The sequence below is a fragment of the Ranitomeya imitator genome, chromosome 2 (assembly GCF_032444005.1).
Source record: "Ranitomeya imitator isolate aRanImi1 chromosome 2, aRanImi1.pri, whole genome shotgun sequence".
In the NCBI taxonomy this organism is placed as follows: domain Eukaryota; kingdom Metazoa; phylum Chordata; class Amphibia; order Anura; family Dendrobatidae; genus Ranitomeya; species Ranitomeya imitator.
The window spans coordinates 552,791,127-552,806,953 of NC_091283.1; the positions used below are offsets into that span (position 1 = coordinate 552,791,127).

The following is a 15,827-nucleotide window of genomic DNA, read 5'->3' on the forward strand; positions in this document are numbered from 1 at the left end:
CGTTAGGTTAATGCATTGAGGCGGTAGGCCAGTCTGAACAAATGAGTTTTTAGGGCACGCTTAAAACTGTGGGGATTGGGGATTAATCGTATTATCCTAAGATTTGTAGAGATACACCAGGCATGTGACGGAGATAACAGACTGCATTTTTTTTTTTTAATTTTTAAAAACAATAAATATTGAGTAGAGCAAAGGCAGCAGACAGAAGAATGCAACATATACCTGCAAAGCACGGATTTTGACACCACTGATACACCAGGCGTCAGCCAAAGATAACAGACTGATCAAAATGTGGCCTTTTTTTTGTTATTGCACGCCAAAATTTTGTCAAAAAGTTGGCTCTGACACCCAAAAATAAAATTGGAGTACTAAAATGTTAAGATATTTAGCGCAATGATATGCGATGAGTGTGGCGTACAACACACAGTGATAAATATAACAACTGTAGTTAATTTTTGGGAGGCCAGCAAAAGTTTTTTGGTGCAGCAAAATGGTGTCTAAAAATGTTATAAGACACTACAAAATATTAGATAGTACCCCAAAAAAAGGACAGATTGTTAGGCCCACTCACATCTGATGCCTGGGTCCCCCCAAAAAATAGGTAAAAAATTATATTTTCACGCTCTTGTATTGCAATGACCTAGCTGTAGTCTGCAGCGTGACCAAGCAAATAAATGTAAAAAAAGGGGGTTATAAATTGCTTTATAACAAAATGAGCAGGTATAATCTTAAAAAAAAAATTGCCACGGATAACTGCAGCTTGGTATATACTGTATAAAATATGCAGCAGCAAACAGTAATGGGGCCTTTTGATGTATGCAGGGAGATCTATACACTAACATATGGTGCCTGCAAGCCTTGCAGTTATGTGGATATATACACACTAGATTGTGGCCCGATTCTAACGCATCGGGTATTCTAGAATATGCATGTCCCCGTAGTATATGGACAATGATGATTCCAGAATTCGCGGCAGATTGTGCCCGTCGCTGATTGGTCGAGGCAACCTTTATGACATCATCGTCGCCATGGCAACCATTATGACATCTACGTCGATACTGTGCCCGTCGCTGAATCAGAGACGCGGGATGTCTACGTCCTTTATGACATCATCGTCGCTGTGCCCGTCGCTGATTGGTCGAGGCCTGGCGGCCTCGACCAATCAGAGGCGCGGGATTTCTACGTCGATGCTGTGCCCGTTGCTGATTGGTCGAGGCCTGGCGGCTTCGACCAATCAGAGACGTGGGATTTCCAGGACAGACAGACAGAAAGACAGACAGACAGAAAGACAGACAGACGGAAAAACCCTTAGACAATTATATATATAGATAGTCTCCCCTGCCCAACTAGCACAATTAAAAACTAGGCCCAATGTTAAGGAGCAGGTCTACTTGACTTGTAACGACCATACACAATGTGTATGGGCTGAGAAACATTTCACCATGGGGGTACATTTAAAAAAAAATATTTTATGGACATCATAGACAGGCTTGGCAAAAATTGGACTGCCTGTAGCATCACAGAACACGTTAAGTGTGGTGATGTAGTGGTGGAGAAAGAGGAGACATTGCTGAAGGCCTCATGAAAAAATAGACACAATGTAAAGGAGTGTGTCTCCTAGACTTGTAATGCCCATACACTGCAGTGCAATGGCTGACAAACATTTCCCCAAGGGGGAAACATTTTTTTTAAATATACTATGGCCATCATAGACACCTTTGCCAAATATTGGACTGCCTATACCAGCACAGAACACGTTAACCCTGGTGATTTAGTGGTGGAGAATGAGGAGACATTGCTGAAGGCCTCATTATAAACTAGGCCCAATGTAAAGGAGTGTGACTCCTAGACTTGTAATGCCCATACACGCAGTGCATGGGCTGGCAAATATTTCCCCAAGGAGGATACATTTTTAAAAATATACTATGGGCATCATAGAAACCCTTGCCAAAAATTGGACTGCCTGTAGCAGCACAGAAAACATTAAGCCTGGTGATCTAGTGGTGGAGAATGAGGAGGCATAAAGATAAATAAAAAAAAGGATGTGAATCCACCGATTAAGGTAAAAAACAAAAGGGGGGCAAACACAGGTTCATATATATGATGCCAGATTGTGTCCAACGAGATATGATGTCCCTAGCAACAACTCAGAGACAGGGATATAATAAAAATATATATAACAGTATTTCAATATTTTCATATTGTAGAAGTATACACTGGGTCATAAAAGGACGGTGCAGAGATATTAAAACTGGAATATATAAGAATAAATGGGAAAATGTATCCCATTTTCATGACAGTTCTCCCTGGGGGAGTTTATTTTAGTTTCTAATTAGTAACGGGCATCTGAAAAACACCCTTGCACAAAAATGTAGTGACTTTTGCTTCAAGGAATATGTTCACCCTGGTGTTGTACTGGTTGTGGATGATGAGGATGAGGATAAGGAGGAGGATAACACCAAACAGACAAAATCAGGAAGCGGATAGCCATGTGTGGTTGGGGAGAGGTGCATGACAATAGACCTCCAGAAAAAAGACAATGTATTACAGGTTATATTTCGCTGTTTTCACTTGGTGGTGTACAGAAATCTTGCCCAATCCAGCCCTTGTTCATTTTTATAAGAATCAGCCTATCAGCATTTTCAGTTGACAGGCAGATGCGTTTATCTGTTATAATTCCACCAGCGGCACTGAAAACCCGCTCTGACAGAATGCTAGCAGCAGGGCAGGCCAGGATACCCAATAATTAAAAGGCACAGAGGAATCACGGAGGACATTTGTGCGATCTGCAAGGTACTCCCTCAGCTTTTTCCCAAACATTGCACTTTTTGTGACAGCACCCCTTTCCTCTGTGCCGGCATGATGGGAGGTGTTATGATCAGGTGACCTTGGAGCAGCATGAAAACCTTCACTGGAGTAGGTTTTAACTATACTGACCGCAAACCCTGATCTTAACACCGCAACTAGAAGTAGCCGTGGGGTGTGCCTAACAAAACCTAGACACCTCGACACAGCCGGAGGACTAAATACCCCTATAGATGGAAATAGGAATTCTACCTTGCCTCAGAGCAGAACCCCAAAGAATAGGCAGCCCCCCACAAATAATGACTGTGAGTAGTAGAGGAAAAGACACACGCAGGCAGGAAACAGGATTTAGCAAAAGAGGCCACACTAGCTAAAATAGGAAAGGATAGGACAGGATACTAAGCGGTCAGTATTAAAATCCTTCCAAAAATATCCACAGCAGAAAATACAAAAACTCCACCATCTAACTAAAGATGTGGAGCGTATATCTGCAACTCCAGAGAATCCAACAAGACTGAGAAAACACTGACACAGTCTAAGCTGGACAAGAGAAAACAAATGAATAGCACAGAAAATAAGCACACTGCATGTGTGCCACAGAAAAAGAAACAGACACTTATCTTTGCTGAATTGGCAGCTAAGCAGGAGAAGCCAGAAAGAGATCCAACACTTCACAAGAAACATTGACAACTGGCAAGGACTAATAAATCCTGCAAACCTAAATATCCCAGTCAGAACTGCAATCAGCAGATACACCTGGCCAGGACTGCGACTCAGAGACAACTGCATTCCCACCTACAACCACTGGAGGGAACCCAAAAGCAGAATTCACAACAGGGAGGGTCTGAGAAAACTGTCCCAGAACTTTGCCATTGTTCCCCTGCCTGAGCTGGATTGTACTTCTGTCTCTCTCGCTTGGACTCCTTGGTTGTACAACAAAATCTGACGTCTGCAGCCAGCGTTCTCACATGGGAATTTTCTAAGTAATTCCGCTACAAGGGCCCTCTGGTAATGCAAAATTTTAGTACACCTCTCTGCCTCTGGCAGAAGAGACTGAAAGTTCTCCTTGTAGCATGGGTCTAGAAGTGTCACCAACCAGTAATGAGTGTCACCAAAAATTTGCGTGCCAGACTGCTAACAGGCAAAATTTCCTCCCCAACAGGGCGACTGACAATGATCCTCCTCCTCCTCATCCTCCTCCTCCCTGTCCTCAGGTCATCCCCACTGAATAGACAGTATGACAGCTGTGCTTGTAGTACTATCCATGAAAGTAACTCCTGTTCGTCCTCCTCCTCCTCCTCCTCCTCCTCATTGCCTACCAATCCACGTTGGGAAGACATGAGGCTGGGTAGATCTGGCAGCTCCGGGCAGCTTTTCAGAAAACATTGAACTATGAGGTTAAGTACATGGGCCAGGCAAGGTATGTGTGTGATCTCACCTTGTCTCACAGCTGCCACCAGGCTCCGGCCATTGTCACACATGACCATGCCTGGCTGTAGGTTCAGCGGTGTCATCTAAATATCTGACTGCTCTTTCAGTGCTGTTCACAACTCTTCTGCATTGTGCGGTTTGTCACCTATGCAGATTAGCTTCAGCACAGCCTGTTGCCGCTTTGCTGAGGCAGTGCTGCAGTGCTTCCAGCTTCTGACTGATGTGTTGATTTCAGAGATGGGGGCTGAAGAGGAGGTGCAGGAGCTGTAGACTGTGGGGGCAACCCTGATTGACATAGGGCCCAAAATCCTCAGCGTGGGGAGGATGTGTTCCATCCCAAGGTCCGACTGGGTCCCTGCTTCCACTATATTAACCCAGTGTGCCGTCAGTGAGATGTACTATCCCTGCCCACAAGCACTTGTCTACGTGTCCGTGGTTAGGTGGACTTTCCCAGTAACAACATTGTTGAGGGCACGGGTAATGTTGTGGGACATATGCTGGTGTAATGCCGGTACGGCACACCAGGAGTAATAGTGGCGACTGGGGACCGAGTACCCTGGGATGGCCGCCGCCATCAGGTTGCGGACAGCTTCTGTCCCAATGAGCCTAAAAGGCAACATTTTGAGCGCAAGCAGAAGAGAAATGTTAGAATTTAGTACTGTGGCCTGTGGGGTGTTGGCTGGGTATTTCCGCTTGCGTTCCAATGACTTGGGTATAGACAACTGAAGGCTATGCTGGGACCAGGACATGGACGGGCTTGATGATGGTGCTGCTTGACTGTGGGCAACAACAGGGGCAGAGCTAGAGGCATCTTCACATGCACAGTGGACTGGGGATTGGCTGTGGAATAAACAGTGGTGTCTGTTGTGAATTCTGTTGTCAAGCTCCCTCCTGTGGTCATGAATGGTACTTCGGCTGCGGCTTTTGAGTTTCCTTCCACAGGTGACGAGGTTAATTCGTTAGCTGGCTGCTCTATTTAACTCCACTTAGATCATTGCTCCATGCCACTTGTCAATGTTCCAGTATTGGTCTAGTTCTCTCCTGGATCGTTCTTGTGACCTGTCTTCCCAGCAGAAGCTAAGTTCCTGCTTGTTTTTCTTTGTTTGCTATTTTTCTGTCCAGCTTGCTATTTTGATTTTTGTCTTGCTTGCTGGAAGCTCTGGGACGCAGAGGGAGCGCCTCCGCACCGTGAGTCGGTGCGGAGGGTCTTTTGCGCCCTCTGCGTGGTCTTTTTGTAGTTTTTTGTGCTGACCGCAAAGTTACCTTTCCTATCCTCTGTCTGTTCAGTAAGTCGGGCCTCACTTTGCTAAATCTATTTCATCTCTGTGTTTGTATTTTCATCTTTACTCACAGTCATTATATGTGGGGGGCTGCCTTTTCCTTTGGGGAATTTCTCTGAGGCAAGGTAGGCTTTATTTTTCTATCTTCAGGGCTAGCTAGTTCCTTAGGCTGTGCCGAGTTGCATAGGGAGCGTTAGGAGCAATCCACGGCTATTTCTAGTGTGTGTGATAGGATTAGGGATTGCGGTCAGCAGAGTTCCCACGTCTCAGAGCTCGTCCTATATTATTTGTAACTATCAGGTCATTCCGTGTGCTCTTAACCACCAGGTCCATTATTGTCCATACCACCAGGTCATAACAGTACAGGTGGCCCAAAGTATTAAAGCATCTCAATAGAGGGATAAGAGAAGTTCTGAGACCATTTTTTTTTCTTTGCAGTGTGTTTTGTCTCTCTTTTCCCCTTTACCTCTGGGTGGTTCAGGATACAGGTGTAGATATGGACATTCAAGGTCTGTTCTCTTGTGTGAATAATCTCACTGCAAGGGTACAAAACATTCAAGATTTTGTGGTTCAGAATCCGATGTTAGAGCCTAGGATTCCAATTCCTGATTTGTTTTTTGGGGATAGATCTAAGTTTCTGAATTTCAAAAATAATTGTAAATTGTTTCTTGCTTTGAAACCTTGCTCCTCAGGTGACCCTGTTCAACAAGTGAAAATCATTATTTCTTTGTTACGGGGCGACCCTCAAGACTGGGCATTTTCCCTTGCGCCAGGAGATCCGGCATTGCGTGATGTTGATGCGTTTTTTCTGGCGCTCGGATTGCTTTATGATGAACCAAATTCAGTGGATCAGGCAGAGAAAATCTTGCTGGCTCTGTGTCAGGGTCAGGATGAGGTAGAGATATATTGTCAGAAGTTTAGGAAGTGGTCTGTACTCACTCAGTGGAATGAATGTGCCCTGGCAGCAATTTTCAGAAAGGGTCTCTCTGAAGCCCTTAAGGATGTCATGGTGGGATTTCCCATACCTGCTGGTCTGAATGAGTCTATGTCTTTGGCCATTCAGATCGATCGACGCTTGCGTGAGCGTAAAGCTGTGCACCATTTGGCGGTATTATCTGAGCATAGACCTGAGCCTATGCAATGTGATAGGACTTTGACCAGAGCTGAACGGCAAGAACACAGACGTCGGAATGGGCTGTGTTTTTACTGTGGTGATTCCACTCATGCTATCTCCGATGGTCCTAAGCGCACTAAGCGTTTCGCTAGGTCTGCCACCATTGGTACGGTACAGTCGAAATTTCTTTTGTCCGTTACTCTGATTTGCTCTTTGTCATCCTATTCTGTTATGGCATTTGTGGATTCAGGCGCTGCCCTGAATTTGATGGACTTGGAGTTTGCCAGGCGCTGTGGTTTTTTCTTGGAGCCCTTGCAGTATCCTATTCCATTGAGAGGAATTGATGCTACGCCTTAGGCCAAGAATAAGCCTCAGTACTGGACCCAATTGACCATGTGCATGGCTCCTGCACATCAGAAGGATATTCGCTTTTTGGTGTTGCATAATCTGCATGATGTGGTCGTTTTGGGGTTGCCATGGCTACAGGTCCATAATCCAGTATTGGATTGGAAATCAATGTCTGTGTCCAGCTGGGGTTGTCAGGGGGTACATGGTGATGTTTCATTTTTGTCTATTTCGTCATCCACCCCTTCTGAAGTCCCGGAGTTTTTGTCGGATTACAGGGATGTATTTGATGAGCCCAAATCCAGTGCCCTACCTCCTCATAGGGATTGCGATTGTGCTATCAATTTGATTCCTGGTAGTAAGTTTCCTAAGGGCCGACTGTTCAATTTATCTGTGCCAGAGCACGCCGCTATGCAGAGTTATGTAAAGGAATCCTTGGAGAAGGGTCATATTCGCCCGTCGTCGTCACCATTGGGAGCAGGGTTCTTTTTTGTGGCCAAGAAGGATGGTTCTTTGAGACATTGTATTGATTACCGCCTTCTTAATAAGATCACAGTCAAATTTCAGTATCCTTTGCCGCTGCCGTCTGATTTATTTGCTCAGATTAAGGGGGCTTGTTGGTTCACCAAGATAGATCTTCGTGGTGCGTATAATCTTGTGCGTATTAAACAGGGCGATGAATGGAAAGCAGCATTTAATACACCCGAGGGCCATTTTGAGTACCTGGTTATGCCATTCGGGCTTTCCAATGCTCCATCAGTATTTCAGTCCTTTATGCATGACATCTTCCGAGAGTACTTGGATAAATTCCTGATTGTATTTTTGGATGATATTTTGGTCTTTTCGGATGATTGGGAGTCTCACGTGAAGCAGGTCAGAATGGTGTTCCAGGTCCTTCGTGCGAATTCTTTGTTTGTGAAGGGGTCAAAGTGTCTCTTTGGAGTTCAGAAGGTTTCATTTTTGGGTTTCATTTTTTCCCCTTCTACTATCGAGATGGACCCTGTTAAAGTCCAGGCCATTTATGATTGGACTCAGCCGACATCTGTGAAGAGTCTGCAAAAGTTCCTGGGCTTTGCTAATTTTTATCATCGCTTCATCAGTAATTTTTCTAGTGTTGCTAAACTGTTGACTGATTTGACCAAGAAAGGTGCTGATGTGGTCAATTGGTCTTCTGCGGCTGTGGAAGCTTTTCAGGAGTTGAAGCGTCGTTTTTCTTCTGCCCCTGTGTTGTGCCAGCCAGATGTTTCGCTCCCGTTTCAGGTCGAGGTTGATGCTTCTGAGATTGGAGCAGGGGCTGTTTTGTCGCAAAGAAGTTCTGATGGCTCGGTGATGAAACCATGTGCCTTCTTTTCTAGAAAGTTTTCGCCTGCTGAGCGCAATTATGATGTTGGCAATCGAGAGTTGTTGGCCATGAAGTGGGCATTCAAGGAGTGGCGGCATTGGCTTGAAGGAGCCAAGCATCGTGTGGTGGTCTTGACGGATCACAAGAATTTGACTTATCTCGAGTCTGCCAAACGATTGAATCCTAGACAGGCTCGTTGGTCGCTATTTTTCTCCCGCTTTGCTTTTGTGGTTTCGTACCTTCCAGGCTCTAAGAATGTGAAGGCTGATGCCCTGTCAAGGAGTTTTGTGCCCGACTCTCCGGGTGTTCCTGAGCCGGCGGGTATTCTCAAAGAGGGAGTAATTTTGTCTGCCATCTCCCCTGATTTGCGGCGGGTGCTGCAAAAATTTCAGGCTGATAGACCTGACCGTTGCCCAGCGGAGAAACTGTTTGTCCCTGATAAATGGACTAGTAGAGTTATCTCTGAGGTTCATTGTTCGGTGTTGGCTGGTCATCCTGGAATCTTTGGTACCAGAGATTTGGTGGCTAGATCCTTTTGGTGGCCGTCTTTGTCGCAGGATGTGCGTTCTTTTGTGCAGTCCTGTGGGACTTGTGCTCGGGCTAAGCCCTGCTGTTCTCGTGCCAGTGGGTTGCTTTTGCCCTTGCCGTTCCCGAAGAGGCCCTGGACGCATATCTCTATGGATTTTATTTCGGATTTCCCTGTCTCTCAAAAGATGTCGGTCATTTGGGTGGTTTGTGATCTCTTCTCTAAGATGGTCCATTTGGTACCCTTGTCTAAATTGCCTTCCTCCTCTGATTTGGTGCCATTGTTTTTCCAGCATGTGGTTTGTTTACATGGCATTCCGGAGAACATCGTTTCGGACAGAGGTTCCCAGTTTGTTTCGAGGTTTTGGCGTGCCTTTTGTGCTAGGATGGGCATTGATTTGTCTTTTTCCTCGGCTTTCCATCCTCAGACAAATGGCCAGACCGAGCGAACCAATCAGACTTTGGAAACATATCTGAGATGCTTTGTTTCTGCTGGTCAGGATGATTGGGTGTCCTTTTTGCCTTTGGCTGAGTTCGCCCTTAATAAATCGGGCCAGCTCGGCTACTTTGGTTTCGCCGTTTTTCTGCAATTCTGGTTTCCATCCTCTTTTCTCTTCAGGGCAGGTTGAGTCTTTGGACTGTCCTGGTGTGGATACTGTGGTTGTTAGGTTGCAGCAGATTTGGACTCATATGGTGGACAATTTAACATTGTCCCAGGAGAAGGCTCAACGTTTCGCTAACCACCGGCGCTGTGTGGGTCCCCGACTTCGTGTTGGGGATTTGGTTTGGTTGTCGTCTCGTTATGTTCCTATGAAGGTTTCCTCTCCTAAGTTTAAGCCTTGTTTCATTGGTCCGTATAGGATTTCTGAGGTTCTCAATCCTGTGTCGTTTTGTTTGACCCTTCCGGCTTCTTTTGCCATCCATAATGTATTCCATTGATCGTTGTTGCAGAGGTATGTGGCGCCTGTGGTTCCATCCGTTGACCCTCCTGCCCCGGTGTTGGTTGAGGGGGAGTTGGAGTATGTGGTGGAGAAGATTTTGGATTCTCGTATTTCGAGACGGAAACTCCAGTACCTGGTCAAGTGGAAGGGTTATGGTCAGGAAGATAATTCCTGGGTCTTTGCCTCCGATGTTCATGCTGCCGATCTGGTTCGTGCCTTTCATTTGGCTCGTCCTGTTCGGCCTGGGGGCTCTGGTGAGGGTTCGGTGACCCCTCCTTAAGGGGGGGGTACTGTTGTGAATTCTGTTGTCAAGCTCCCTCCTGTGGTCATGAATGGTACTTCGGCTGCGGCTTTTGAGTGTCCTTCCACAGGTGACGAGGTTAATTCGTTAGCTGGCTGCTCTATTTAACTCCACTTAGATCATTGCTCCATGCCACCTGTCAATGTTTCAGTATTGGTCTAGTTCTCTCCTGGATCGTTCTTGTTACCTGTCTTCCCAGCAGAAGCTAAGTTCCTGCTTGTTTTTCTTTGCTATTTTTCTGTCCAGCTTGCTATTTTGATTTTTGTCTTGCTTGCTGGAAGCTCTGGGACGCAGAGGGAGCGCCTCCGCACCGTGAGTCGGTGCGGAGGGTCTTTTGCGCCCTCTGCGTGGTCTTTTTGTAGTTTTTTGTGCTGACCGCAAAGTTACCTTTCCTATCCTCAGTCTGTTCAGTAAGTCGGGCCTCACTTTGCTAAATCTATTTCATCTCTGTGTTTGTATTTTCATCTTTACTCACAGTCATTATATGTGGGGGGCTGCCTTTTCCTTTGGGGAATTTCTCTGAGGCAAGGTAGGCTTTATTTTTCTATCTTCAGGGCTAGCTAGTTCCTTAGGCTGTGCCGAGTTGCATAGGGAGCGTTAGGAGCAATCCACGGCTATTTCTAGTGTGTGTGATAGGATTAGGGATTGCGGTCAGCAGAGTTCCCACGTCTCAGCGCTCGTCCTATATTATTTGTAACTATCAGGTCATTCCGTGTGCTCTTAACCACCAGGTCCATTATTTTCCTTACCACCAGGTCATAACAGGTGTCACCTGCAGACAGTGTTCCTGGAGTATAGGGTGTGGCCCACAAAGTCGGGTGCTTTGCTGCCATGTGCCTGATCATGCTGGTGGTGATGAGAGTGGTAGTTTTGCTACCCCTGCTGATGCGGGCATGGCAGGTGCTGCAAATGTCCTGTTTGGGGTTATCAGCAGAGTCTTTAAAAAAATAACCAGACTCGGGAAAATCTAACAGTTGGAATGGCAACTTCCCTCATGTTGGTGTTATGGGGAACGGATGCAGGCCTTCTGTCAGGCCACCACACTGCTTCTTCCTGTCTGCTGGTGTGATATGCCTCCTTCCCCATGTGTGCTGCTGTCCTCGCTCTGCATGCCCTCCTGCCAGGTTGGGTCAGTCACTATTTCATCCATCACTTCGTCTTCAAAATCCGCACACTGCTCCTTCTCCTGACTTTCTGGCAATTGTGTCTCATCATCGTCCACCTCTTGTGACACTTTTCCACCATCGCCATCGTGTGACCGTGGCTGGTCAAAGCTTTGGGCATCGCTACATGCGATCTCATCTGGCCCCACTTCAAGTTGACTGACCGAGAGTCCAGAATCTTGAAAGAGAAAACTGAACAGCTCTTTGGAGTGTCCAAGTGTGGGATCAGTTGTCTCATGGCACTCGGAATGGTGGGAGGAAGGAGATCAGGGTGAGGAATATCCGGTCCACACTCACGGCTACTCAGACTTGACCATGTGGAAGACGTGGTGGTGGTGGCTAAATGACTGGAAGCATTATCTGCTATCAAACCAACAACCGTTTCACACTGCTCTGGCTTCAATAGTGGTGTGCTGCGATCCCCTAGAAACTGGGACAGGAAGGTCGAGTGAGAAGATTTAGGTCTTTGTTGTGGCCCACTTTCATCTTGGTCACGGCCTCGTCCTCTGCATGCACCATCAGCATCACGTCCATTTCCCCATCTCTTGCCCCTTGCCTTGCCCATTTTAAATGGACTACTGAATTATTTCAAAAGCTCAACACAAATGTATTTATTTGGAGCAAAATTATATCTGATCAGTATGCCTTCAAAGCTATGATTTTTCCACCCCAGATACTAGAGGCCGCAGCCACAGATATCAGACTGTATAATTATTTGTTCAGTTGTATGTGAAATTTAAAAAAAAAAAAGATCAAGAAAAGCACACAGAACTATGGTACATATGCCTGCGAGACTACAATTTTTCCACCACAGATACAACAGTCCTCAGCCTGACATAACAGACTGTATAAAAAAAAATTATTTTATTTTTGTGAATTTAAAAAAAAATAAAAAAAAGAGTAGAAAAAGGCTAGCACACCGAACTATGGTACGTATGCCTACGAGACTACGATTTTTCCACCACAGATACAACAGGCCTCAGCCTGACATAACAGACTGTATGAAATATTTTTTTTGTTTTTGGTGAATTTTTGTAAAAAACAAAGAAGAACAAGGCTAGCACACAGAACTATGGTACGTATGCCTGCAAAGCTACGATTTTTCCACCACAGATACACAAGGCCTCAGCCTGACATAACAGACTGAGCTACATGTGGCCTTGATTTTTGGCTATGACAGAAAAAAAAATGTTGGCACACTCACATATGATGCCTGGGACAAAAAAAATTATTAGACTTGCATGCTTTTCAATTAGAATGACCTGGCTGTAGTCTGCAGCGTGACCAGGCAAATTAATGTAGAAATAAGGGGGCTATGGATTGCTTTACAGTAAAAGGAGCAGGTATAAGGTGAAGAAGAAAAAATGCCACAGATAACTGCTGCTAGGTATATATTAAATAAGCAGCAGCAGCAGACAGTAATAGAGCTTTTGGAGCTATGCAGTGAGAGCTATGTACTCACATACAGTGCCTGCAGACCTTGCACTGATGTGGATATGTGCACATAGACCCCTGCCTACCTAGCGCTGCAATTACTGGACCCCCGAATTAGCCCTAAAAAGGACTGTTGGTTTTCAGGAGTTGTGGACTGAACAGCTGCAGACCTACACTAACTATTAGGACTCATACATGTGAGAAACTCAGATGAGTCTCGCACGTCAATACCCGGCACCCTGATCGGAGCATGTGAGTATGAGCCTTTAAAAGCACGATTCTGACCCTATCTCAGCAGCAGCTCTCTGTACACTTGCTAAGTCCAGAGCAGAATGCGGTGAGCAGGGCTGCGCCAGGTCTCTTATAGACCTGATAACGCTGTGTGGCCAGCCACTCACTGTAATACCACAACAAAGATGGCAATTAGCAATCTAAAATTGGCAATCTAAAGAGCACCAGAATTGCAGGGCGAAGACCCGAGCTCCCGCCAAATAATCATGGAAATACTCGGTGCTCGCCGAGTACACCGAGCATAGTGATACTCGGGTGAGTACCGAGTAGTGGCGAGCACATTCGCTCATCACTAGTCCTAATGAATTGGGGTCTATGTTTTGATTATACTTGTTAAAGGCATTTTCCAGTCTTAAGCTATAAGTCTATAGTCACTCTATGTGATGTTTCCTTCCCCTTTAAGCATTACTAACAAAAATCAACAAAGTGCATACATTCCATCCAGGAAGACCAGATGACTGCTATGATGTCCCTGAAAAGAGGGGGCTCAGCCCAGCTGTTCTTATTACTATTTCAATGACTGGAGAGCGCTAATCTAAAATATGGTGTGTGTTATTAATAGAAGCATAACTTTAAGGAAGTGTAATCAATACCCTCTCTCTTAGGTACTTAGACCAGTGATATTGTCGACCTACCAGGGGTCCCATTTTATTCTTTGTTATAGGGCCTAATTCCTCTATGTGATGAGCTTCCAGGAATGAGCAACATGGTCAAACTAAAAAGCCACATAATTTTTTATGCAAACCAAACAATATCACAATTTCCCCAAACGCTGCTGTTTGATACATATGAAAATATTTATTTTGCTTACATGCCTGTTATTAAATTATTTTTTCCTTTTGTTTTCTACAGTAAAGAAGGTTTAAATAGCCCCCCCAAAATAAAACCATAATAAAATTAGTCATACCTATTATACTGGTGAATTATGACCTTTACAGTTTTCCTGTAAAATCCTAACAGCTGAGAAGAATTTCATAGTTGGCTAAAAATGTAATCCTTCAGAGAAATGAGAAGCAATCAGACAAGGCAAGTAAAGAATCAAAGCCGAAAACTCAATTCAAGACAAGTATACAACTCATTCTATTGAAAAAAAAAAGAATAGTTTTTTTGTGAAATGTGTTGTGCTGAGAACTAATAAATTATAGTCAGAATGTAAAAGACTATGTCACGGTTAACTTCTTAAAAATAAAATACCTTTGAAGGATTTTTGGGTAACTTCTCTAAAAATACTCTGAGCTATTGACATGTTATGCTACAAATAAGATATTTATATACTGAAAGGGCCAGAATAGAATTTTTTTATAAATTGAATAGCAAATTTTGAGTTCCCATTTTGGAAAATTTGCTCTTCTTGATTTATCATACCTTAACAAGCAAAGACAAACAAATGCGATTCATTTTATTGAAGCTACTAAGGATAAACGTTTGCTTGTATAGACTGAGCGAATCCACTTTACATTGTTTTACGAACATGTGTGCTTTATCCCAAATTGTTTTTGTTTTTGCGCTGCACTTAAACTTACATCTTGTTAAACATGTCAATGCTACTTTTCATTTACCAAGAAATATAATAAAGCTTTAGTGTGCACTTACATTTTGCAGAACTGTAGATAACGAGCTGAAAATTAGAAACAAATGCAATTCTATCTTTCGTACTTTGAATGACAGCTACTTTCATTTCTAAGCTTTTATAGTGTTTGCTTCTAAAATGTTGCAGACATATTTATAGAAAGTATCAGCAGCCTCTTTTTAGAAGGATCTTGTTATAATTTAACATAATAAAATGGCCATAATCACATTGGGTCAAGGTAATCTCCATATCTGAGCATTTTAATAATTTTGTGACAAATGTATGCAGCTAGTAACTTGTAGTAGATGAGAATACGTACATTCTTTTTCATTAAAACGTTCACATTTTCAAGTGCAGATTTATGACACTGACTCGATAAAAGTCTTTTGCATGAAAACACCTGATAATGTAGTGCCTCACAAAAAAAAGGAAAAATTGTATCTCAAGTGTCTCACAAAAAAGCTGTTTTTTTTGGTTGACAAAGCAACATAGTTTTTTTAGTGTGTATAGAGGAGAACCCATAACAGAAAAATGAGGATAATTGACTCCCATCATCTACACGGAACTCTTATTCCTTATTAACCCATTACTTGCCAAATTAGCAATTTTAATTTTTTTTTTTTTTTTAATGAAAGATTTTTATTGATTTGGGTCCTAATGAATCAGAAACATAATTTTCAAGATTTTTTCAAGTACGGATTTTTCAGAAAAGGGCGTCCCAATATTCAATTAAAAATGACAATGACATGATTTCCTATTTTGTGAACATTCATTTTACAAACACAACACAAAAAATTGGACCTATTTATAAAAATTATAAAATCTTAGTAGCTAGAAGCTAAAGATTAGGCGTCCCCAAAAAAAAAGGATATTGGTAGATAATGGGTTAAGAATTTCACATGTGGCTCAATGCCCAGCTTTACTCTACTTAAGACAAGCACGCAGGTCTTTTGTTGGGCACAGTGCTGCGGGGCATTAACTACAGACATTTCACTCTGATGTACAGGTATACAGGTAAGCAGGAATATAATATCTTGAAAACAAAAAATATAAATATATATACAAACAGACACACACATATACATATATATATGTATATATATATATATATATATATATATTACACATACACACAGATGCAAGGGTTAGCATAATTTACAACTGACTTTTATATTCACTTTTGAAATTAGTATTCATGGACACATTAAATAAATTAAATAAATTACACAGGAGTTATACTCTAAATCTATTTCAAAAATTGAGTCTCAGCAGAAAAAAAAGGAAA

General features: G+C 43.5%; 1 protein-coding gene across 2 annotated transcripts in view; it reads left to right on the top strand.

The window, feature by feature from the left end:
- Positions 1-15,425: 15,425 nt before the first annotated feature.
- Positions 15,426-15,827, top strand: part of ASIP (agouti signaling protein) — a 156,083-nt gene continuing 155,681 nt past the window's right edge. The window contains exon 1 of one of the 2 annotated variants that reach the window (XM_069751965.1): positions 15,426-15,556. In XM_069751965.1, coding sequence (XP_069608066.1) covers positions 15,541-15,556 — 16 coding nt within the window. In that variant the 5' untranslated portion in view covers positions 15,426-15,540. The remainder of the gene's footprint in view (positions 15,557-15,827) is intronic. The other variant, XM_069751966.1, reaches the window with a different exon arrangement.